Source organism: Ostrinia nubilalis, chromosome 5 (assembly GCF_963855985.1).
Source record: "Ostrinia nubilalis chromosome 5, ilOstNubi1.1, whole genome shotgun sequence".
Taxonomy (NCBI): Eukaryota; Metazoa; Arthropoda; class Insecta; order Lepidoptera; family Crambidae; genus Ostrinia; species Ostrinia nubilalis.
In genome coordinates this window covers 7,791,182-7,814,804 of record NC_087092.1, presented here as the reverse complement: position 1 = coordinate 7,814,804, position 23,623 = coordinate 7,791,182, and the positions used below count along the sequence as shown (strand labels likewise).

General features: G+C 37.8%; 1 protein-coding gene and 1 long non-coding RNA gene across 3 annotated transcripts in view; one reads left to right on the top strand and one right to left on the bottom strand.

Moving 5' to 3' along the window:
- Nucleotides 1-11,074, top strand: part of LOC135071779 (5-hydroxytryptamine receptor) — a 55,152-nt gene extending 44,078 nt beyond the window's left edge. Inside the window, exons 1-5 of one of the 2 annotated variants that reach the window (XM_063965600.1) lie at nucleotides 3,110-3,467; nucleotides 5,935-6,014; nucleotides 7,299-7,559; nucleotides 7,967-8,210; nucleotides 10,017-11,074. In XM_063965600.1, the coding sequence (XP_063821670.1) occupies nucleotides 7,328-7,559; nucleotides 7,967-8,210; nucleotides 10,017-10,881 (1,341 nt within the window). In that variant the 5' untranslated portion in view covers nucleotides 3,110-3,467; nucleotides 5,935-6,014; nucleotides 7,299-7,327 and the 3' untranslated portion in view covers nucleotides 10,882-11,074. Of the gene's footprint in view, nucleotides 1-3,109; nucleotides 3,468-5,934; nucleotides 6,015-7,298; nucleotides 7,560-7,966; nucleotides 8,211-10,016 lie in introns of those variants that run through there. The other variant, XM_063965601.1, reaches the window with a different exon arrangement.
- LOC135071794 (uncharacterized) overlaps nucleotides 1-23,623 on the bottom strand; it is a 110,434-nt gene that overhangs the window by 72,933 nt on the left and 13,878 nt on the right. The window lies entirely within an intron of this gene.

The following is a 23,623-nucleotide window of genomic DNA, read 5'->3' as shown; positions in this document are numbered from 1 at the left end:
TACAGTGTCTGCGTAAACAAAAATAATAAACTGGGTCACGCTCAATGTTGCAAAAATCATACAAGTTATTTATGTTTACTCTAGATATACTTAAATGCAATTCGGTTTGTTAAGTAGATTTGATAAAAGGTTAGTGGGACAGCTCTATGATTAATTATGGAGTTATCTACTAGTAGGTACTAATGGTAAAAGTTAATTTATACAATCTAGGTAGTAAATTAGCTAATGATAAAACTGACACATCAAGACAAACATAAACTCGCAGGGGACGCTCTTAGGCGCCTTCGTAATCTATGGTGTTAATATATCTTTGTTCTGCTAGTTTCTTAGCAGGGCACTCAGCGTCACCTGTCATGTGATTGTTGGGCTTTTTGAAGTGCAAGCAGGTCGCACATTTTGAGGGTTCATCCTTTTTATTGCAATCCTTTAATACGTGACCCACTTCTCCGCAGTGGCCGCAAGTGATATTAGCTTCACGACAGGTCTTAGCAGCGTGTCCATACTGCTGACACTTGTAGCACCTTGTCACTAGGGTAAAGTCTCTAACAGGGCACGATGACCAGTTCACAAAAACTCTGTCATTTGCTATCAAGGTCTTCCGTATTTGAGCTGTGACTTCAATTACATAATTACAGGTTTCAGTGTCTTTCCTCCCTGATTTATGGCTTAGCTTAATAGAGGACATGAACGCTTCCAGTGACGTATTTTGAAGTTTGTCGGCTAGGTTTTGATGGTATATGCATTTAAATACCTCAGTTTCATCCATGGAAGCAAGAACTCCCAGTACTATAATCCTAGGCTTCCGTTTCTTCGTCTCGTCTATGATGAGGCCTGATGTTCTTAATTGCGTTGACTGCTTTATCTTCTCGATGTCGTCTTTGGAGTTGGTGCTGATGATAACGCCGCCATCTCTAGTTTTCCGTAGACCTCTCACGTGCAATTTCATTTCTTCGGGCTTAATTATTTTTTGCACTAGGGACTTGGTTTCCTCGCTTGACTTCATTTTATCATTCGGGTAAATCGCTACAGAACTGAAGTTTTTGGGCTGAATAAAATTGACAGGACTCTTTTTAACCATGTCAGCAAAGGAAAACGCTCCCGAGATAGGTTTTGAGGTCACTTCTATGCTTTTCTTGAGGTCTTGAAGTTGCTGTGAAATGTCTTGACTTTCTTTAAGGACCTGTATGTTGCTATGAGCTTGAATGGCCTTTTGCTTTAGCGACTGGTATTGTACGGCCATTTGGGATGTTCCATGGCTCACCCTTCTGCACAGGTTACTAATCCTCAGTTTCTGGTTTTCTTTTCCTTAATCCTCTACTATGCCCGCGCAGTGATCGCCATCGCCATCGAGAGCTGCACGCGTTGGTTTGGCCGAGCTTATCGCGTGAAAGCTATTTGTTTAGTTACGTCAGACGTATTTACAGGCATTTCACACGCTGCTACAGTTTCAGTTAGTATCAGTTCAATGCAAATTAACACTTGCACGCCATAAACTAAACACTTATCGCTAATAAATGGGCTACATCATCAGCTAAAACTATATTAAATTGTATCAGTTAATTTATGTAGGTGTGTTTTTACATGCAGTCGGTAGCTCGTCAGAATAGTTATTATGTGTATAAATACACATCTGTTGCAAATCGCACCTCTAAAAATTTGCTACTTTAATCCTAATTTAAATTAATATGCCGTCGAGGCGTCCGTTAAACTTTAAAATAGTGTAAGTAGTTTGTTTGTAACTAAGTACAAAATTTTAACCCTGTTCTCATTACAAGGGTGCTTGTAAAATGTTTACTAACAATACATTTTGTTCTTTAAAGCCATTTAAAACTCAGTTGAAATCTATGCAAAAGAGGCCTTATTGACACGAGTAATATTTGAATATATTCAACAACAAACAAAATATTATCGTGTTCGTCTTAAGCCCCATCTGTTGAGTCAGAACACTGTTTCGTTTCATGCCAGACACTTCTCACAAATTAGTTAGTTCTGCTTATTATATGAATGAAAATGAACAGATCTATTTGCAAACCTTCAATTTTTAATGCTTGATAATACTTTGTTTAGCTGGTTATAATACCAGAGAGACAAAACTAATTTCATTTATTGCACTGCGGGGGACATTTTAGTAACCTATATTTTTATAAATAATCAAGAAAGACAAAATTATGTAATTGCTAGCGTGGCTATCCGACTAGACTAGATTAATAAATGAAATGAGAATTCTAGTATAACTCTACCATTTTGAATTCTGCTCGCTCTGAGTGATGACCGCTGAAATCTAATTCAAAAGATACCATATAGTACCTTTATCTTATCTAATATAGCAGGGGGGTTAATGTCAGTAAAATATATTGGGGCCCATGACTTGTTAATCCATAATAATGGATCGGATTTTGTAGCACATCGTGACAATATTGATATAATACCACATAATACACATCAAATGACAAATCTACTTCCGAGTTATCGATACAATGTGCAACGAGTAGAAACAACATTGTTCATGACATTGTAGGTGGGACAAGGTGAAGTCTAAGGTTATGTCGGGACTCCATAATTGGAGTAATGTTGTGTATTCGATTTATATTTATAGGTCAACCTGACCATTGATATCGCAAGTATCGCGACCGAGACGTTGGCCTAGTTCAACAATAACATACTGGCAACAGTTTATGTAGAGTTAAGTAAAAATATATATATTTACTACACTTTATTTTGTTTAATTATTGTAATGTTATTATAGTACAGAATAACAGACAAATCCATTTAACAATGTGGCATCAGTATGTGTATTATAGCATTTTTTTTTATGTAAAGGTGATCGATTGCGGATAAACGGTTTTCAGATATGTAAAAAAATAGGAAGATTAAAGAATACTCTGTATTCCTCATAATATTAGAGTAGATTAGTATATTACCTTTCCTAAGCTGACTTACAAATTCTTATGAAATTTTCATTGAAAAACCTAACTGAGGTTTCCAAAAAATTTTCTCTTACTTTCTTAGTTTTTTCTAATATATTGGTGTGATCTGTTTGATATCTCATGGGCTATACCATTGACTTTCAACAGTATGAAATATCACGCAATCTGCGATTGTTAACGAAGTAAAGTCGTGTCGCCGGTCATTGTAAACGGAACTGCCTTCCGATTTAACATTGCGCGTGTAATTATGATTTAAAAAATCTTATCAGCAATAAACGTAACCATTAATTTATTATGATAACATTCTGACGACCAAACATCACGTTGTAAAACAGTGTATTTGATTCTGTGATAGTGTGCTACAAAAGTGAAAATGTGATAAATTTTAATGTAGAGTTTTATAACGTTTATTTTTATTGACGAACTAAAGTCGCAATAATGTGGTGTTAATGCCAAAATGCCTCTTGAAATTGTGTTAACCAATGAGTGTGAAACTTATGTGAACATAATGACATAAAAAATATGGATTTATTTATTACCGTGAGTTGGTTCTACCATTCCATTTCAGTACTTCCCGATGGTCTAAAATCTCTAAACTGCTTTTAAAATAGCCCTACAGCTATAAAGTGTATGCGTACTTATTTAAAGTTCTATTGATATTTAATTTTAAGAAAAAATTGCAATGTGAACTTCATGCCCTAAATGACCTAGACACGCTAATTTTATAAACCCACTTCGCAAAACACATTTAATTAATATGCAAAATACTATTTATGCAAAAGACTTTAGGTATATCATTGACAGTCTGATGGAATAGAGACCATTTAAATATCATTATTATTGCTACCAAAATACTAATTATGTCATTATATAAATCGCTTTTAATTAATTACTAAATGGGATTACTTTATACAATGGCGTGAAATTTGTTTGCTGAAATCAATTTCTATCGGTTGACGGCGATAACATTAAATTGCGTATTTCAAGCCAGCTTTTAATGAAAGTCGCAATTTGATTAAATTCGTTAATCATCTGCGGGGCTTCAACGTTATCCGAAGTTTTGAATATACTGGACCGCAAAGAAAAAGGGCCGGTTAGAAAATCTTCATTACGTATCTTTAAAAATACCTGAACTTTATGAAAAAAAGACTAAATAATTCAAGCTTTTAGTTTTTAATAAATAAAAATGCGTAGTTTTTCCAGTAAGTATATTTTGTTTTACAAAGCTAGGTAGAAGATTGTCTAACCGACCCTTTTTCTTTGCGGTCCAGTGACAGATAGGTAGAGTCGAAAGTATGTACATTCGGAGTAGCTCAACTGATTAGTAAAATTATGAAATTAAAATGGATTATAATATAAGGCCAGACTGTGATTTAACGAATTTGATATTATGCCTACAACACGTATCGACCGTTGCTTATGTATGCGTCCTTGTCTGATATTCATGAGCCAAGTCAATCTATCAAATTGCAATCGGTGCGCGGTTATCGATATAGCTTCGTGGTCATATTTGTTTTGAACTGATTCGTTATTTAACAAGTGATAACAGACGATAAATTTATTGATGAGTTTTTTATTTATTAATGTCTCCTCTTTAATTTTGCCTTGTTATTCTTAATGTTCAATCCTCAATAATTTATTGGAGAGTAAAGAGTTTTGATACTACGGCAAACATTTAAAACACAATACCTTGTATATGTCAACGCGAAATTGTGAACTCTGTCAGTTTATAATATAACGCGTGAGATTGTAAACTAACAGTGGGTTAGGTTAGGTTAGATTGTAATTTAACTACGTCAGAATATAATCTGACGGAATTCACAATATTACGGTGACATATACATACAGGGTGGAAACGATAAGTGATCTCACTCGATTATTTCTAAACTATACAAGATATCCAAAAATTAGTTACTGATCCTGAAAGTGCTTCACGAGCTCTATCCAACGGTACCAATAATAAGTTACAAAATAAACTGGATCTATCCGAAAATTCAATGTTTCCAGATTCCATACATTTAGTACTGCCACAGTCATGGCACTCATGTCTTGATAATATTATAGCAAGTAAAGCCTGAAACCAATATTTTCCATGAATAATTAAAATTAGAATGCAACTTACGAGTTCAATTTAAGTGTTTATTGTTTAATAAAAAAAAAATACACTTCTTATTATTGTGTGGCCGGCATACATTTAGTATGGAGGCTGAAAACATTGAATTTTCGGACAGATCCAGTTAATTCTGTAACCTATTACTTATACTGTTGGAAAGAGCTCGTGAAGCACTTTCAGGATCAGTAACCAGTTTTTCAATATCTTGTATAGTTTAGAAATAATCGCGTGAGATCACTTATCGTTTCCACCCTGTATATGTATACTTTATAACTGCTTGTATTGTGCATTCCAAAAGTTTTAATGTATTTATTAACACTAGAACGTCGAATAATGTTTTATGGTGTGAATATGCGAAAAAAGCGTCGATAAACGTTAAAATTATTCATCGAGTTTCACCGCCGTTATTCTAGTTGTCGAAATAAAAGCAAATTAACTCGCCCCAAACAAATTTAAAAGCATGGCATTCAGTGCCGGATAAAATATTTTGAATTGCCTTTTATTTCAAATTCGATCAATAACTCTTTGTTTATGTTTCAGTTGAATGTTTCAGAAAGTTATTTATATTTGAGATTGTTGCAATAACGAAATATTTGGAAACAATTTTTAACATGAATGTAGAGTCCCAATACTATAAAACTAGTTTTGCCGCGACTTTAGACGCGTGAAAACCCCGTATCACTTAGTGGTATGAGAAATAGTTTACATCCTATTCTCAGATATCACTATAAGAATCGGTCAAGCTATTTCGGAGAGTTTTGTTACAAACACTGTGATACAAACTAAAATAGAAAGTGATACAAAATTTTTATTAGAAGATAATGTTACTACCTATATTGCTCTTGCGTAGTATTTATGTCATTCCATTATAATAACCATACTTTTTCTTTTCAGATTGTAACGCAAGCAATAAATTAAAATAAGAATGATGGGTCGAGCGCTGAATTTACTCTACCGAAAATACAACACGAACGGTAAGTACCAACTGCTAATTAGGTGCTTTGTCATTTGAAACCCGCTTGTTTATTGTTTAACACCGAAAGTACACTCGAGTTGAACTCCTTTAAACAAATATTCCAGGAGACCTCACAATTAATACAGTTTATACGAAGCTCTGGATATATTTTAAGACAATTTAATTCCTCGTGGTTAAAATTATCCAAAATTTTGAGACTGTCTTATCTATCAGTCTTAAGAGAATTATAGCGGGAAGATAGAGAATTGCTACACGCGACAACTTTTGCTTTTACTTTCTTGTTTAGTAATAAATATTCATGAGCCTATCTATCAACCTAATTACAATCTGACAGCCTGCCCCTACAGACTTCACAGAAATTGAACATAATTTTTCACTGAAGTATCAATTAGCCTGTCTGTCCCTAGACTTCACGAAATTGAACATAATTTTTTCACTTGAAAATGTCAATTAGCCGAGTCTTGAACCGACGAACTTGCCGCACGACTGCTCTAACGACAGACATGTTACCCCGTGGGCATTTTCCAAGTATTTTTTACGCTATGAGCCAGCGTCAGACGAGCTGAGAGTTTACCAGAATTGCCAATTTAAGTTATACTTGCCAGGAGCAACTTTTAAAAGTACAAGAGCCAGTTTTAGAAAGTATTCTATAATTATGCAGATATGTATTTCTAATATTATTCCTACTTACCTACTGTAGGAATTTATCCCATCTCTTTCAGCGGGCTCAGACGAGCGTTGTCGACTGCGGTGACACATTTCCATAATATCACGCGTCATTACAACGTGGCGTGTGTCAATATCACATATTTTTGCATAGAAATATATTCCGACGAACTTAACAGACCCTAATATGCAGAGCAACACACCACACCCTTATGGCCGCATCGTTGATCACAATCGCAACGTATGATTTTTTTGAACTTTGGTTAACTCTGCTAGACTATCTGGTGAAGGTCGCGGGAAGTACCTGGATGGACAGTGCAGGACCGGTCGTTATGGAAATCATTGGTGGAGGCCTTTGTCCAGCTGTGGACGTCATTTGGCTGACACGAACGAACTCTGCTAAAATGCTACTGCCACTTACCTTCGTAGTTTCCAAACCTATGCAATAAATAAGATATTACGAAACATTAAACTAATCGGTTGGGTGCCTTTGGTACCTACCCTAGTACAGATACCAGTCTCTGACAAAGGTCCTATTACTATTTTAACTTAGGACTGTAACTATAGATATAAGTTTATGTCTCTGTGAAAGTAAACATGATTCTACTTTCTTCAGTAGTTGGAGTGGAGTCGCGGTGAGAGGGCATGGAGGGCGCGGACGGTCGCGATGACCTGCTGGAGTGGGAGGCGCTGTACCTTCGGCTCCCCCTGCAGAACCTCACGTGGAACTCCACCGAGTGGGATCCCAGTGGGTGGAACGTCACCGTGTCCAACGCCACCTTGGGAGCGTCCGCGCCCTTCGACTCGCCCGCCGCGCTCGTCCGCGCCGCCATCAAGGCCGTAGTACTCGGCCTGCTAATTTTAGCTACAGTAGTTGGTACGTACTTACGCGGCACTAGCTTCTTGTAAGTAAAGATACCTCAATCTCTTCAAGAAGTTATCAATCTCAGTAGAATAATATGAATTGGAGCGCCACTCATTCAACGCCATTTGAGAACTCTTTGTTGTACTTGGTTGGTAGCCCGGTGTCTTAGGCCACCGTTACATTTTCTACTTCTGCATGTCGTAGACATTTCCTGCCATATAAATACTTTTAGTGTAAACGAGTTAGTTACCATCAGTAAATTATTATTAAATTACCAATTCATATCGAAATATTAAAAGCACATTAATGACCAAAGTTCACACCAGAATCTAAAAAGAGATTTTTAAATGACTAATTTGAATCTATGCAAGTCCTTATACTTCTCTCCTTGAAGGGCTATAATACGTGCTTTGCTCCAGGTAATGTATTCGTGATAGCAGCAATACTTCTGGAGCGGCACCTGCGCAGCGCCGCGAACCAGCTGATCCTCTCGCTGGCCGTGGCGGACCTGCTGGTGGCGTGCCTGGTGATGCCGCTGGGCGCGGTGTACGAGGTGGCCCAGCGCTGGACGCTCGGCCCCGAACTCTGCGACATGTGGACCTCCGGCGACGTGCTGTGTTGCACCGCTTCCATACTGCACCTCGTCGCTATTGCGCTTGATAGGTCAGTAGAGAACTTCTGTGTCTTGCCTATGGAACAAACTAGTGATGCCGCTGGGTGCAGTGCCCGAGATGGCCCAGCGCTGGACGCTCGGCCCCGAACTCTGCGACATGTGGACCTCCGGCGACGTGCTGTGCTGCACCGCTTCCATACTGCACCTCGTCGCTATTGCGCTTGATAGGTCAGTAGAGAACTTCTGTGTCTTGCCTATGGAACAAACTAGTGATACTCCTGGGCGCGGTGTACGAGGCGGCCCAGCGCTGGACGCTCGGCCCCGAACTCTGCGACATGTGGACTTCCGGCGACGTGCTGTGCTGCACCGCTTCCATACTGCACCTCGCCGCTATTGCGCTTGATAGGTCAGTAGAGAACTTCTGTGTCTTGCCTATGGAATAAACTAGTGATACTCCTGGGCGCCGTGTACGAGGCGGCCCAGCGCTGGACGCTCGGCCCCGAACTCTGCGACATGTGGACCTCTGGCGACGTGCTGTGCTGCACCGCTTCCATTCTGCACCTCGTCGCTATTGCGCTTGATAGGTCAGTAGAGAACTTCTGTGTCTTGCCTATGGAACAAACTAGTGATACTCCTGGGCGCCGTGTACGAGGCGGCCCAGCGCTGGACGCTCGGCCCCGAACTCTGCGACATGTGGACCTCCGGCGACGTGCTGTGCTGCACCGCTTCCATACTGCACCTCATCGCTATTGCGCTTGATAGGTCAGTAGAGAACGAACTTCTGTGTCTTACCTATAGAACGAGGATAGCTGGTAGCGTGCCTGGTGATGCCGCTGGGCGCGGTGTACGAGGTGGCCCAGCGCTGGACGCTCGGCCCCGAACTCTGCGACATGTGGACCTCCGGCGACGTGCTGTGCTGTTCCATACTGCACCTCGTCGCTATTGCGCTTGATAGGTCAGTAGAGAACTTTTATGCAAAAAAGGGCAAATGAGTAAATAAGATTCCGATATACTTATTGTTTTTTATTGGACCAGATTTTTTTTTTATCAAAGGACAGTGCCAATCCATGTATGGTTGGACCAAGTGCTGCCCAGAATGAAACTATAGTGCATTTTGTTCCTCAGGCCAATACTAATTTGTAAACCGGAGCGCACTGAAATCTATCCCTGGAGTTAAGAGAAAAAAAGAGTTTTGTTTGGAATTATTTACATACAAAATATCATCGATGTATACCTACTACGCATAAGATTTCGCGATTTTGGCATTAAATAACACTCGTTATGTTGAACTTAACCATACTACATCCATACACCTTACTTTAGTACGACTTCGACATTATTTATAAGCGATCAAGCGCTGTTGCAGTAGTTTGGTTAGTTGACCGAAATTAATTATTTCCAAAATAGAGCAAGAAGTTTTAGCTTACAATAACTTCAAAAATCGATTGTAATACACCAATAAATTGATTTTTCGCAAGGATAGAGAACTCTGTCAAGTAACCAAACTATTGCAACAGCGCTAGATCGCTTATAAAGAATGTCTAAGTCGCACTAAAGTAAGGTGTACGGATGCAGTATGGTTAAGTTCAATATAGCGAGTGTTATTTAATGCCAAAATCACGAAATCTTATGCGTAGTACGTATACATCGATGATATTTTGTATGAAAATATTTCAAAACAAAACCCTTTTTTTCTCTTAACTCCAGGGATAGATTGCAGTGCGCTTCGGTTTACACATTAGTATTGGTCTGAGGAACAAAATGCACTATGGGTTGATTCTGGGCAGCACTTGGTCTATAGGCCCTGGCACTATCCTTTTTGTCATCACTTTTTTATCAATTTGTTTCTCTTACAGGTACCGGGCTGTGACCAACATCGACTACATTCACTCACGAACGGCGGGCCGGGTGGGTATAATGATAGCATGCGTATGGATCGTCAGTTTCCTCGTATGTATCGCGCCTTTACTGGGTTGGAAAGATCCAGATTGGAACCGACGCGTTTCCGAAGACTTGCGGTGTGTCGTGAGTCAGGACGTCGGTTATCAAATATTTGCGACGGCTTCGTCGTTTTACGTGCCAGTACTAGTGATACTTATACTGTATTGGCGAATATACCAAACTGCCAGAAAAAGAATACGTCGGCGGCGAGGCGCGACGGCGCGAGGCGGCGTGGGGCCGCCGCCCGTGCCGTCCGGAGGGGCGCTGGTCGCCGCGGGCGGCAGCGGCGGCATCGCGGCCGCCGTGGTCGCCGTTATCGGCAGGCCGCTGCCGACGATATCGGAGACGACCACAACAGGTTTCACGAATGTGTCGTCGAACAACACTAGCCCCGAGAAGCAATCCTGCGCCAACGGCCTCGAGGCGGACCCGCCCACGACGGGCTACGGCGCCGTCGCCGCCGCCTACTACCCGACGTTGGTGCGGCGCAAGCCGAAAGAAGCCGCCGATTCCAAGAGGGAAAGAAAGGCGGCGAAAACATTGGCAATAATAACCGGCGCGTTCGTAGCGTGCTGGCTTCCTTTTTTCGTGTTGGCTATTCTAGTTCCGACGTGCGACTGCGAGGTGAGCCCGGTGCTGACGTCGCTGTCGCTGTGGCTGGGCTACTTCAACTCGGCGCTGAACCCCGTCATCTACACCGTGTTCAGCCCGGAGTTCCGGCACGCGTTCCAGCGGCTGCTGTGCGGGCGCCGCGCGCGCCGGCGCCGCGCGCCCCCGTAGCTCCCCGCCCCCCGCGCCAGCCCCGCGGCCCCCTAGCCCGAGCCCCGAGCCCCTACCCGACTGACCTCGTCTAGCTCGACATTATGTTACCTTGTTACATTTTTCAGAGATATATTTACACCCCTTTATTTTTTGTACGTGATGAATGTGAATACGATTACCTGTCTAGTGATTAAATTATGAATTCTCTTTATTTATTGTGGTTTCACTTCCTCCTCCGCCTGCACATAACAATTAGAAAAAAAGGTTATTTGGGCAAGACAGATTTCGTCCTATTCAAAGTTTTTCTCAACTCGAAGCGAGACCGAAACTAAATCCATTAAAAAGTTTCGCTTGCAAGTCGAACGTTAGGAAGTCAATGTAGGTATTTATTTAAAGAAAATAATATGGCGGGCTAGAGTTCACATTTCAGTATAGAAGTCACTTTACAGTAACATAATATTTTATGGATACTTAAAATTTAGCTACATAAGGTTTTTTACTGTTTGCAAGTGTTTATTCTCAAATTCAGATAAAGATTTTACGAAGACTGCATTTTAATGCCCGTTAAAGAAATAAGTATCATTTGACGATGAAATGCCCATCATATCTTTAACGTCCCATTAAAACCGATCATTATTTGCGGGAAAAGACGATATTTTTTCTTGATATACCTAATGATAAAGATGAATGATATCTGTAGGGAAGAATAAGTTATATAAGTTTTATAGAATTGTGTTCATATTTAATTAGCAAAATGTTCCAACTTCTAAAGAAACTTTCCTGTAAAAAAACATCCCTTAAGTAATCCTAAACAAATCCTTATTTCAGTAATTATTTTAGTTCTAACTTCATTAGCAACACATGCTACGTGTCCAGGGACAATTAATTGTAGGTATCCTATTGTCTAGACTAAAGTGTTCTATTTTAGTTAAGGATGGCGAATCCGTATTTCTTTACTGTACGTACTTGTTGACTTGAGGTCGCGACACCCCATGAATTCGATATTTTTTCTGTAGCTTGTTATTAATTTCTTTCAGCAGAAATCTGCTTAAATTCCTCTTAAATATTAAAAAAGTTGCATACGAATACACTAGGTGGACCGACGATCTGGTGAAGGTCGCGGGAGGTGCCTAGATACGGGCGGCGCATGGCCGGTCTTTGTGGGGAGGCCTTTGTCCAGCAGTGGACGTTATTCAGTTGAAACGAATGAACACTTGCATACTAATATTGTAAATGCGAAAGTAACTTCTACTTTTTTGACTTTAGTTATTTATTTTATTGCTCTTTATTTTATAAAGAAGACAACAGACCAATTTTCCATAAAACATATAAAAATCTTATGAGGGTTAAACTGAAATTGAAAGTCTGTATCTAATTAGGTACTAGGCAACCGTAACTTAACATTTCCACTACAGGCATAGCCGAAGATAATATTCTAGTAACTTATACTTAAGTGATACCGAAATTCAAGTGGTAAAAAAGCAATAATATTTTTGTACACGTTCAGATAATCAAGAACATGAACCAAACATTTCTCAATAACTTTCAAATTGCGTTCTCTAGTTGCGAACACTAGTTTGTAATTTATACGTTAAGCGCAAATGCGGTCAAGAGTGAACGCGTGCCGAGATCTCCTAATCATAAACTAGGTTGAACTGGCAAACTTATATTTGCGGCCTCCAGGAACTAATGATTTAACCTGCCAATCTTACTTGTCGCGCAGTATATTTGAACTTAAAAAGTAATCAAAATTTAACTGTCACTTACTTCTGGCTGAAGGATTTCACACGCTGCGTACACTAAGAACCAATTAAGACATTTTATGTTACCTAAGCTTTAAGTGCCTACTAAGCAAAGCTGTAAAAATTACATTCAATACTTATTCATTTCATAAATTTCTTCAGTTGTAACTAAACGATTTCGATTTTATATCGAGAAAGATTACTTAAATAAATATTAAAATATGTCTACGGTCACTGGCGTTATTACTGTACCATTTTCCTTTATTCGAATTCGATAAAACATTTTATTGCTTCCGAAATTGTACAGTGGTGTAGCTGTGATAAATTAATAGTTAAACTTTTGAGAATTCCCTAGGCATTAAACAAAGGATGGCCAAAACTGGAAACTAAATAAACGCCATCCAACAAAAGTTTAACAGCAGTTATTTATTGTTAGCAAAAGCTGTTTCCAAAACTATGTTAATTTACGATTGCACGAATGCGTGGCATCAGTGTCCCTTTCCCACCAAAATATATCACGGCCAGACAACTTCAAACTTCAGCGAGTGACGGGGACGGGCCGGCAGAAAGTTTTTGGTAAAAGCTTTTCGTAAGTATTTGGTATTAACTGTGACATCGAACATACAACGTAAGTAAGTATGGGCAAATTAAAACCGCAACCAAATTGTATCCGTCAATACGGCTTCATTAATCTTTGGCTAAATGCTCATAAAGGTCAAGGCTTCTCCAGTAAGAAACTTCAACCATATACGAGTGCCTATTACATAACTTCAATAATTACATCTTTAGACAATAACATTCTAAAAAATAAAAAATAAAAAACTGAGTGTAGTTTTATACTTAGTTGGTATTTAAAACCCTATATATTTTTTCGTTCTGAAGGAACTCTACTTTATTGAAGATTTAGTACTACATAGTACCTACTATTGAATATTAAAGAGACGTTTTTTAATTTATCCACTCGGAAACTACGGATTGCAGAATGCACTTGTTTTAATACGTGCCATATAAGCTCATACCTGCTAAGATAAACAAACTATTATATTAAAGAAGCGGCTATCTATTTCCTGCAAAACAAAACAAATACGGCGCTTAGACCGCAGACGATCGGAACGTGCCCGCAACTTCGAAACTACAACAGGAGCAACTAATCCCCAATAAGCTTCTAATATCGATTTTAAGTAAACTAATAGAAACAGGTAGAATTTAATTACGTTACTTTTCGTAGCTCAGTTAACTTACAGAATTTTAACTTAAATAATAAGAATATTTTTTTTTTACTTAGAATGGTTAGAATCTTACTAAGCCAACTTCAATATTACATCATTCAACTCTTAGATACCACCATATAGTACCTACTTACTTAATTTATCTGCCTATCTTAATGTGTACTTTACATTACCTATCCTTAAATTAGCATTTTATCTAATCATACCAATCAACATGATGAAGAAAGTAGTAGCAGCTGTAAAATATTATATTATTCTGTGTTAAAAATAGCATTCCCTTTGTTGTAACATTTATTTAATACAAAAGGGAGCAAATTATTTACATTACATTTTATCTTACGTTCGTTAAATATGCAAATTATACTGCAGATTGAAATAATATACAGTATTTACGAGTGTCTCTCTTAACAGATTAACGGCAAAAACAGCTGTGGTTTAATTCTCGAGGACTGCTTGTATCGGATCTGCAACAGACCACGCAGGTTTATCTTTGGATTTAAATGCATTGCCGAACTTTGGATGGCACTAAAACAAACGAGCTTCGTTTGTTTTTCATTGATGTTTCTGAGCTAAAATAACCGAATTGATGAAAATTTGATTGAAAATATATTTGCTCGTTTGCTCAAATATTTTTGCAGTGACGTCGATAGTGGAAATATGTAAGTGGAATTTGAATTTTCATTTTAAATAACATTTTCAATTAAAATTTTAAATTGTAATAGTTTATTGGAGGACCTATGGCCTCAAGAACATACCTACCTACTTAGATGTCAGTGGACTGACTATATGTAGGTAGATCAAAATAATGATGATCGTTTGATTTTGAGTGTGCTAAAAGTTTCAGTACCTACATAAGATGAATTTGTTATACGTAACGTTATATTTACGTAAACTATAAAAGCATAGATTATACCTGTGATGGACATCTACTGCAAATACGAAAGATATAGTTTTAAATGCCAACGCAACTTTTCTTTTTATTTTGACCAGCTGGTGTGTCAACAGAGAACATAGGCTCGAACTATTGCCAACGAATCTACATCGCAGAGGCAGTGTCTGTGTAACGGCACGAAACAAAAAGTAAATTTTCCAGTCCATTGAGTGAGTGGCAAGTGTTGGCGAGGGCGCCAGCCTCTGTGACATAATGACAAACTGCCTAACTCCGCAGCCATCGGAGTTTGCCCATTCGGAAGTTGGCCCTCGACGATGCGCGCCGAACTTTGCGACTGTGAGTCCTTTGACAATGATATTTCCTACTTGGAGTCAACTGATCAGAATTCGGGTTGTGTTTGGGGAAATTATTAAAGTTATACATTGTGTTCTTAATGACATGACAGAACTCGCTATTGTTGCTTGCAAATGTTCTAGTATAATACAATGTGAGAGAATTAAAATAGTTTTATGTGAACCTATAAAGATCCAGAATCAATCTAAGAGTTTATGGAAAGTGCTGTATCATTATTGCGGCTATTCGCATTATCCATAGTCTTCTAACAATTTATCAAATAAGTATGATACGCTTTTAGATGGGTTTGCATGGGGATGCTGCGGGTGTACTATGAATATGCTACACACATTGACTGATACATGATCATCTGAAATATTCATCAATATTTCAGATGATCATGTATCACAGCCGCTGTTTTTGTATGATTGTATGATTGCTGTATGATTTATCACAGCCGCTGTTTTTAGAACCTTTCTTTCGTTTGGCTTAGTTTAAGGAGGAGCCTTATCTTGTAACAATTCATACCGACTGACTACATTTTCAATAGTAATTTGCATTGTCGCTACAATGTACAAAGTTTGTAGTCTCAGTACAATAAATACATGAATGATGAATATTTCAGATGATCATGTATCAGTCAATGTGTGTAGCATATTAATAGTACACCCGCAGCATCCCCATGCAAACCCATCTAAAAGCGTATCATACTTATTTGATAAATTTTTAGAAGACTATGGATAATGCGAATAGCCGCAATAATGATACAGCACTTTCCATAAACTCTTGGATTAATTCTGGATCTTTATAGGTTCACATAAAACTATTGCGAACTTATTCCTGCGATATTGACGACTGAATAAGTACTCATAAAGTTTATGCGCCGCTTCGTAAACAAACATTTACGTAGATCGCATCCCTTTTATGGAAGTTCAAGGAAGAACGAACTGATCATTATTTTCTACCGCAAATATTTTTTTCAAACAATTCCCAAACAGGCAAAAAAATATAGGTAACTCGATATTAATATGCAGTATGTACTTTACTTACATAATAAAGGATTATTCAGTAGTTTCAGTACCCTACCTACGTACTTACTTATTTCATAAACTTTATTGAATCTTAACATTTAAATCCTTCATAAAAAATACCTATTTACTTGTAAGAGTTAGGATAACATTTTGTTGGAACAGAAAAGTAAAAGATAAGCATTGCAGTAGAAATATTTCGAAAACATAATAAAACGTCTTTCTTATCGTGCTTCGCGCATTTCACAAAAAGAACGTTGTCAATTTAGGAGTGATCTTGTTACTATGGCGAAAAAGACGAAAGTTAATTAATTTATAAAACGTCCAATCTGTAAATTAATTTAAAACTTTGGCCATCAATTTCTAAGTTAGGTGACAAAAATGACTTGTCGCACACCTGCGACTGGTTGACAAAAGTTTAATCAACTGTGTTTTCTCCGAAACTTAATCAATATTCAATGTACTTATTCTTTGAAATAATTAAGATTTGTTTAACCTTAACTTCAAGCGAAGCATGCATGCATTTCTTTTTATGTGCAGACGTTCTCAGCACATATTAAGACTATTTTTTTTTTAAATCAAATTGAGGTATACGAGTAACAAAGCATAGAATTCTGAAGGGAATCTGAAGTCTCGCTGACGTTTGCCGTTACAAAAACACCCTCCCGTGCCGCTACCTCATGCACTAAGCGCTAGACCTAACATAAAATGCTAGTGTCTACCTTAATCTGCTGTCGTCGGTATAATCGGTACCTACTTACATCGCTTTATATTTGTGAATACGGGTGTATTCACAATTATCACTATGAGGTCTCACAGTGGGCGTGGACCAGCGTTGCCAGACGTCCCGATTTTTAAATCAAATTTAAATGTCCCGCGCGGGACAGGCTCGGTCCCGCTTTTCGGAGAGAGACACTCTTCACCAGACTATTGTTTGAAACGCCATATTATTTTAAAGAATTTTTTTTTTTTTCGATTTTTGTTTTTTTTTTTTCTTTTTTTATTCTAAAGACGAATTTAACGATGGAGTAAATCTGATTTAAAATATTATTTTTTTGTTAAAATACATTTTCTATGGCTACTTTTGCTATCTATTGTCACGTAAACGTAATTTTAAGTCAAATAAAAAGATAAATATTTGAAAACCTTTGATTATATACGTTTTTTTACTATGTCCCGCTTCTGACGGAAGAATCCCGCTATTTTCACTCAAAAAGTACCAAAGTCCCGACTTGGCGAAAAAAAGAACTGGCAACGCTGGCGTGGACGCAGAGGGTCACACACGAACCAATCACAGAGCTCTATAATGTTGTGCGTTCGATTTGCTGCTTCACTTAAGTAAGTATCGTTTGTGAATACGGGCGTAAAGTCTCCTCGCCCTTGCACAGTGCTGACCCGTTGTTTGGGCTGGCCTTGAGGGAGTCGTTAGATCTTCAAGGCTAGCCGGACTGCTATTCCTTTTAGTGGTTGTTGAATGTTGCATCGGGGTTAACATAATTGGTTTTCATTCCTTACATCTCTTAGGAATTACATAATACCGTTTCTTGTAACTATTGATTGGAAAATTACGATTTTGTATTTGTGATATTTCATAAATTATTTAACAGTTCCAAAACACAGATTAACATATTCAGGCACTCTCAAGAAATACCAATAGAAAATGGCGACCTTTTTGAGAGATTTATTAAAAAATATGAGATAAATAAAGCTACTCTATCAGCTAAAAATAACCATGGGGTCACTCCCGGCCGCCCGCCGCCGACACAGACATATTGACTCGCCGCGAGCGCTCCTGATTCCTCCATCACGACCACAAAGCATTTGTGCCTCCTCCAATGGAATATCGATTGGAACCCGACTGACCTTTTCCAGGAATTAAAAAGCATTATCTTTCAGTTTAACTACCGGTGGCAATTGCTCTGCCGCGAAAGTGCACTATCGGTAAGTGGCTTTACGAAACTGTTCCAGCGAAACGATTTAAGACTTAACTTGTTATTGTTAAACCGATAACGAAAAGTGAATGATGAGTGTCCTCGTTAATTACGGATAGGCTTGCGGCTCTTGGCGAGCTGCCAATGATCCGCAGTAAATTAGAACCGCTAATTACCGGTTGGGGACGAAGGGCATTGAAATATGACACCATTTATACCTGAATAAAAGTGAAGGGTCCGCGCTGGGGAAGACAGTCGACAAGTCTTAATGGTCAGCAACAGGTTAGGGCGTTGATTGATGGAGCAGCTGTCTCGAAACTTTTATTAAAACACGTGTCACGACACTAATTTATAGTGTGCTCTAACAGGGTCTCGGGTCTCTCTATTTTATGCGATATATTTTTTGCGTTCGCTCCGGTTTATTACTGGTTCTATTAGCCTTTTTAATAATTAACTCTTGTGTAACACCGAAAAGTGCTTTTACATTCCAACATTCAGTAAAAATACAGATTCACTTTTATCTAGAGCAGCCCTTATTTAATCTAGGGCATAATCTAAATGTATGTAATTTTTCTGGCTCCGGAAGCCTGCTCCGGTCCCAAGCATGATATAATAGAGTTGAGCGTGGAATGATTAATGCACCCTCATGTCTACGTACTTATACATTATAAATATAAATTTACTGTTATCGTAGGATTTTTGGCCCCGTTGAGTGTCATTAATGTCGCAGAAGTTCAATAAAAGAGCTAACTCGGCCACTAGGTGGTCGTAACTATGTTTGAAGGTCTGATTTGATTAAGCCAGTTAGCTACGAAAATGTAATGAAACAAAGTTTGTAACGTACCTAATAAAGAAAAAACACGTAAGAGCCCTGAAAGGGCTATACCTTTAAAAGACAAAAATATCTGAGAACTCTGTAAGATTCTTTTTATTTTGACGTTCAGTTAGACTTTTGGTACAAATTGAACAAGGTTCATTATAATTATAACTTATTCATAATGCTATGTTTTGATTGGCTATAAAATGTTTTTATTAAAGCTATACAAATATAACCGTCGGCAGTAAATTAATCAAACACCGCGGCTACGCCAGCGCTAAGCAAATATCCAAATGCACTTAAATCAACCATTCCCCTTTCTGCCGCGTTTGCGAATGTCCCATAAATTTCTCATAAATGTGATATTAAAATGCTATCTCGGAGATTTATTAGTTTTCCCTTCAGCCGTGTCCGTTTGTGGCATAACTGGCACATACATTAATCTGTCAATAGTACGCGAGTGCTAGTGGTTCGTGCGGCAAGTGGGGCATTCGAGTAGTCCTTGTAGCTCGCCAAGGAGCCAAGATGTCATCCACAAGAAATAGTATACAAATTTTCGCGAAACTACGATGTCAGAAACATAACTTGCTTAACCAAGCGGAAACTTGTTTCTGGTTTGAACAAGTTCTGTAAAATTATTTGACGTAAATATTTTGGAAAGCTTTCCTTAACGAATTCTAAAGTTCTTTCATTCTCGAAATGTATTATTCAATATTATTTAAAGCTTTATTACACACAAAAATATAGTACAAAAGGTATGGTATATTTTTTGTAGAAAACATGTAAAAATCACTACAATTTGAAATACCGAATAATGAAACTATTTTACCGCTGTTTTCTTCAGTCAACCTTCAGAAAAACTACTAAAGAGAAAAGTATTTAGTACCACAAGTTTAGTTGAGACTTTAGAAGCTGGTACCATGGAATTGCCTCAATAAATCAATAGCGATTGCCTGCTACTTTGTCGCGGATTAGTGTTGGGTTAGTTGTTTGCCACCCCAACACAACTACGTTTCTTTTCGAATTTGTAAAGTTGTTATACTTACCTAAAACTTTTTCTCTTTTATCTATACAATATATTTTAAACTTACGCAGATTCTACAATCTGCATGTACTACCTAAGTATACGTAGATGCAATTATGCTTGCAAGTCAATAATGCCAGTTTTCACCATCAATCCTTAATTTTGAGTGACTCCTATGAAAACGTAGTAAACAAGTAATTTGAACACAAATTGATATTAATTTCTGAAAATGGTTTTCTATGTTGAAATGAAAAGTAAAGCTTACGAAAGTATAAGTAGTAAGTAACGAAAATGATTACTTATGCTTGCCTACCAGACTATCTTAACCTTCTTTTTCTATAGACTTTAATTACGAAACAGCAAGGTTTGTTCTTTCATGTTTTGCGTTTTCATGTTTTCTGAAACTCATATTTGCATTTGAAAGCGCCCTGTTAGAAGTTGCTGCCATTTTGTTTATCCGCAGCCCGCTACTAATTAATTTATCTTCGCATGCTTTTGCAAAGCTTAGTCAAAAATATGCCGCTATGATGGAAGTGGCGAATAAACATTAATTTGAATAAATTAATTTACATTTTCATACCTAGGTACAAAAGCTCTAATGAAGGGTTTTGCTAATTTATCATATTGTCTCTTCTATTAAGCTTTTTAGAAAATTATGGGGCCAACAGAACGTAACCAATGGCCAGGGAATGATACTCGTATTTGGCAAGTCTATTAATTCGAATCATGTAATGATAGAGTCTGAAAAAATATGAAACCCTCATGAACCATTTACACAAATGTAACTAAACAACCATTACTAAATTATAATGAATCTTTGGACAATTTCACACAGCGCCAGCTAGCCCCAAAGTAAGCAACTTAATGCTTGTGTTATGGGTGCTAGCTTAACGGATATACTACTTATATACTTTTTTTTTTTTTTTTAAATACATAAATATTATACATAGTCACACCCAGACCCGTCACAGAAATTAAAATTCATCATTTCAATTTCTGCCCGGCCGGGTATCGAACCCGGGACCTCTCGGCATAGTAGTCCGTTCTGAACCACTACACCAAACGGCCGACAAATGAGGGATAATTCCAAAATATTCTACTTATTCGTATTAAACTTCAGAGGCTCTTAATAAACCGAAACAGTTTTGCAGCAGCAATTTCCGCCATCCTAAAATGTAAAGCATGTTAACGACTGCAGCGGTGTCTGGAAAATTTGAAAAGTGCATAAAATTGCAAGACATTTTTCCATCGACATCGCAGCGTGCAATATTGCAACGCGCACTCAACATCCCGTTTTTAAAAAGAGATGAAAACTGAGATTTCGCCCGAGCAGCAGCTCCGCTATTTGAAAAAGAAATGCATTTTGTATGAAGCTACTAATTGACTTTTAATTAATAAGAGTACCTAGGTACAGTCCGTGAAGAAATCTTCTAAAGATATTACGACAACGCTTAACGTTCAAAGCTGCGATCTATAAATAATTAAAGATAACAATCATCCGTATATTCCAAATGCGCCATAATATATTTGACCAATTATAGGTAGGTATATTTTTATAAAAAGCTTTTGTACTTTTGGGATGTGATGATAAAGACAGTTCACTGCTACAAAAATGATTAAGGCTGAGTTGCACCACCGAACTTTAACCGTAACTATAGCGATAACAGGTGCTTTTTGCAGGTGAGTTTAACATATTTTTGAAGTTTGTTAAAGCTAAAGTACTTAAGAAAGACAGCGCAAGTGCAACTCAGCCTAAAACTTCCACCTGACGTTACCGTTAGCTGAGTAAGCGTTTTCTATAAAGAAATTGACACAAATATTTGTTATACACCCCAGGGTAAACGTGGCGTTTGCAGAGGCCTGTATCGACAGAGAAATATTGACATTTAATCTAAGCTCAACCCGGAGATTGGAATCGGTTTTTACCTATAAATGTAACGATATCCGTGATCATAATGTGTATAACTTCGATAATCCTATTATATTGTTACCTTCAACCCCTTCTGTTTTCAAAATTTATAGTTGTTGTCAAGCCCAAGGTTTTGCAATTTTACGAATAAAGTAAAATAACACAGCAGTAGTTGTAACTCTTTGTCAGTAAAAGTAGAAAAATATGCTTCGAAAAATGAAAGTCGTGTAGGAGGTAGGTACACACGAGTCGTGTGTCCGTATCTGGGGTTTCAAATGAAATAAGTAACTTTAAAGGTAAGGCTTTACTTTACTCGTAATATAAATTGCATGTCTAGAAATTACATAATGCGAAAAGAGTTAGGTACATTAAGAAAACTGAATTCAGAACCTCCTCATTTTTCAGCTGTACATTATTCACATTCCTTTATTGCGAAATGTCGGCGGTATCCCATCGGATCAATCATTTTTCCTACAAAGCTCAGAATCCAATTAATACGGCTTACATCCGTGAACGAGTACGGCTTATATTCCCCACACGAGGTGATTGTGATGACATTATTTCCTCAACTTTATCTCACACAAATGAGTAAGCGTATTCATATTTATGAGGGTTACATAAAATGATTAAAACAGGGTTCATATTTCAAGCAATTTGAAACTTATTGTTATCTTTTCATGCCATCATCAAAGACACAACCTCAACATGCTTAATATCTAAACTTTGATCTCCTACGTCTCTATAAAAATGTAAACAAAATGTTTTCTAAACCATGTGAACTTAACTTATTACTGGAAAGAAATCTTCCATTGTGCAAAAAGTAAAAACCGACACTAAACAAAGATACATACATGGAAGTGAATTTAGATTGCAATCAGGTCCAGAATGCAGTGTAACTCGATATCGTTTCGCGCACTTCCAGAGTCCATACAAAGTGGTGCCCTTGCCCGCTCGGCCCGTCCATTAACTAATAACCGTTGTCGCAAACAACGTCCGATTTCGAGATAGTCTCCTAGTCTCCTATCTCTCTTACTAGCTAGAGCCATCTCTTACGGGCAAAAAAACAGGGGGGGGGGGGAAAGACAGACAACGCTTCTCTATCAACTTTCATTGAGAATAAGTGGAATTTCCTTCAGGAAAATTATCTCAATTAAAGGTTTTTCTTTGATTGCTATTAATTAATTAAGAGATGATTGTTACAATAATAATGTTCCTAACGTTTTCATTATACGGGGGTTATTTATTTTTTCCTTTTCGATTACAGTGCAGCAGTGTTTATACCAGTAAGTATTCATGGGAAACTAGTGTAGTGAGTACTTACATAAGATGTTCTAATATGATAGTAGTAGCACCTTTAGTCGTATACAGGGTGTTAGGTAAATGGGTATATGAGCCGACACTAGCCCATGTTAACATAGGCATATAAATGGTATGGTGAAGTCAGAAATTTTATATGATCATTTTATTTTTTTTTATTTTCATACAAAATAAATTTTATGAAATACGATTTGTATGAAAAATAAAATAATTAAAATGAAGATATCAATTTTCTGACTTCACCATACCATTTATATGAACATGTTAACATGGGCTAGTGTCGGCTCATATACCCATTTACCTAACACCCTGTATAGGTACCACATTGACCTTTTAGTGAAAACTCTCACAATTAAGAGCGAGTGCCTAGCTTGCTCGAGTTGGCTCGTGAATTTAGCTAGAGCGTTTAAGTCAGGGCCCGATCTCAGGCGAACTGCTGTGATTACTGTAATACGTTTAATTGAATTCTAATCTTGATTTGTGACCGGAATCAAGAACTCAGCAATTTAAACCAGTTTTGTAATCACACCCCTCAAGG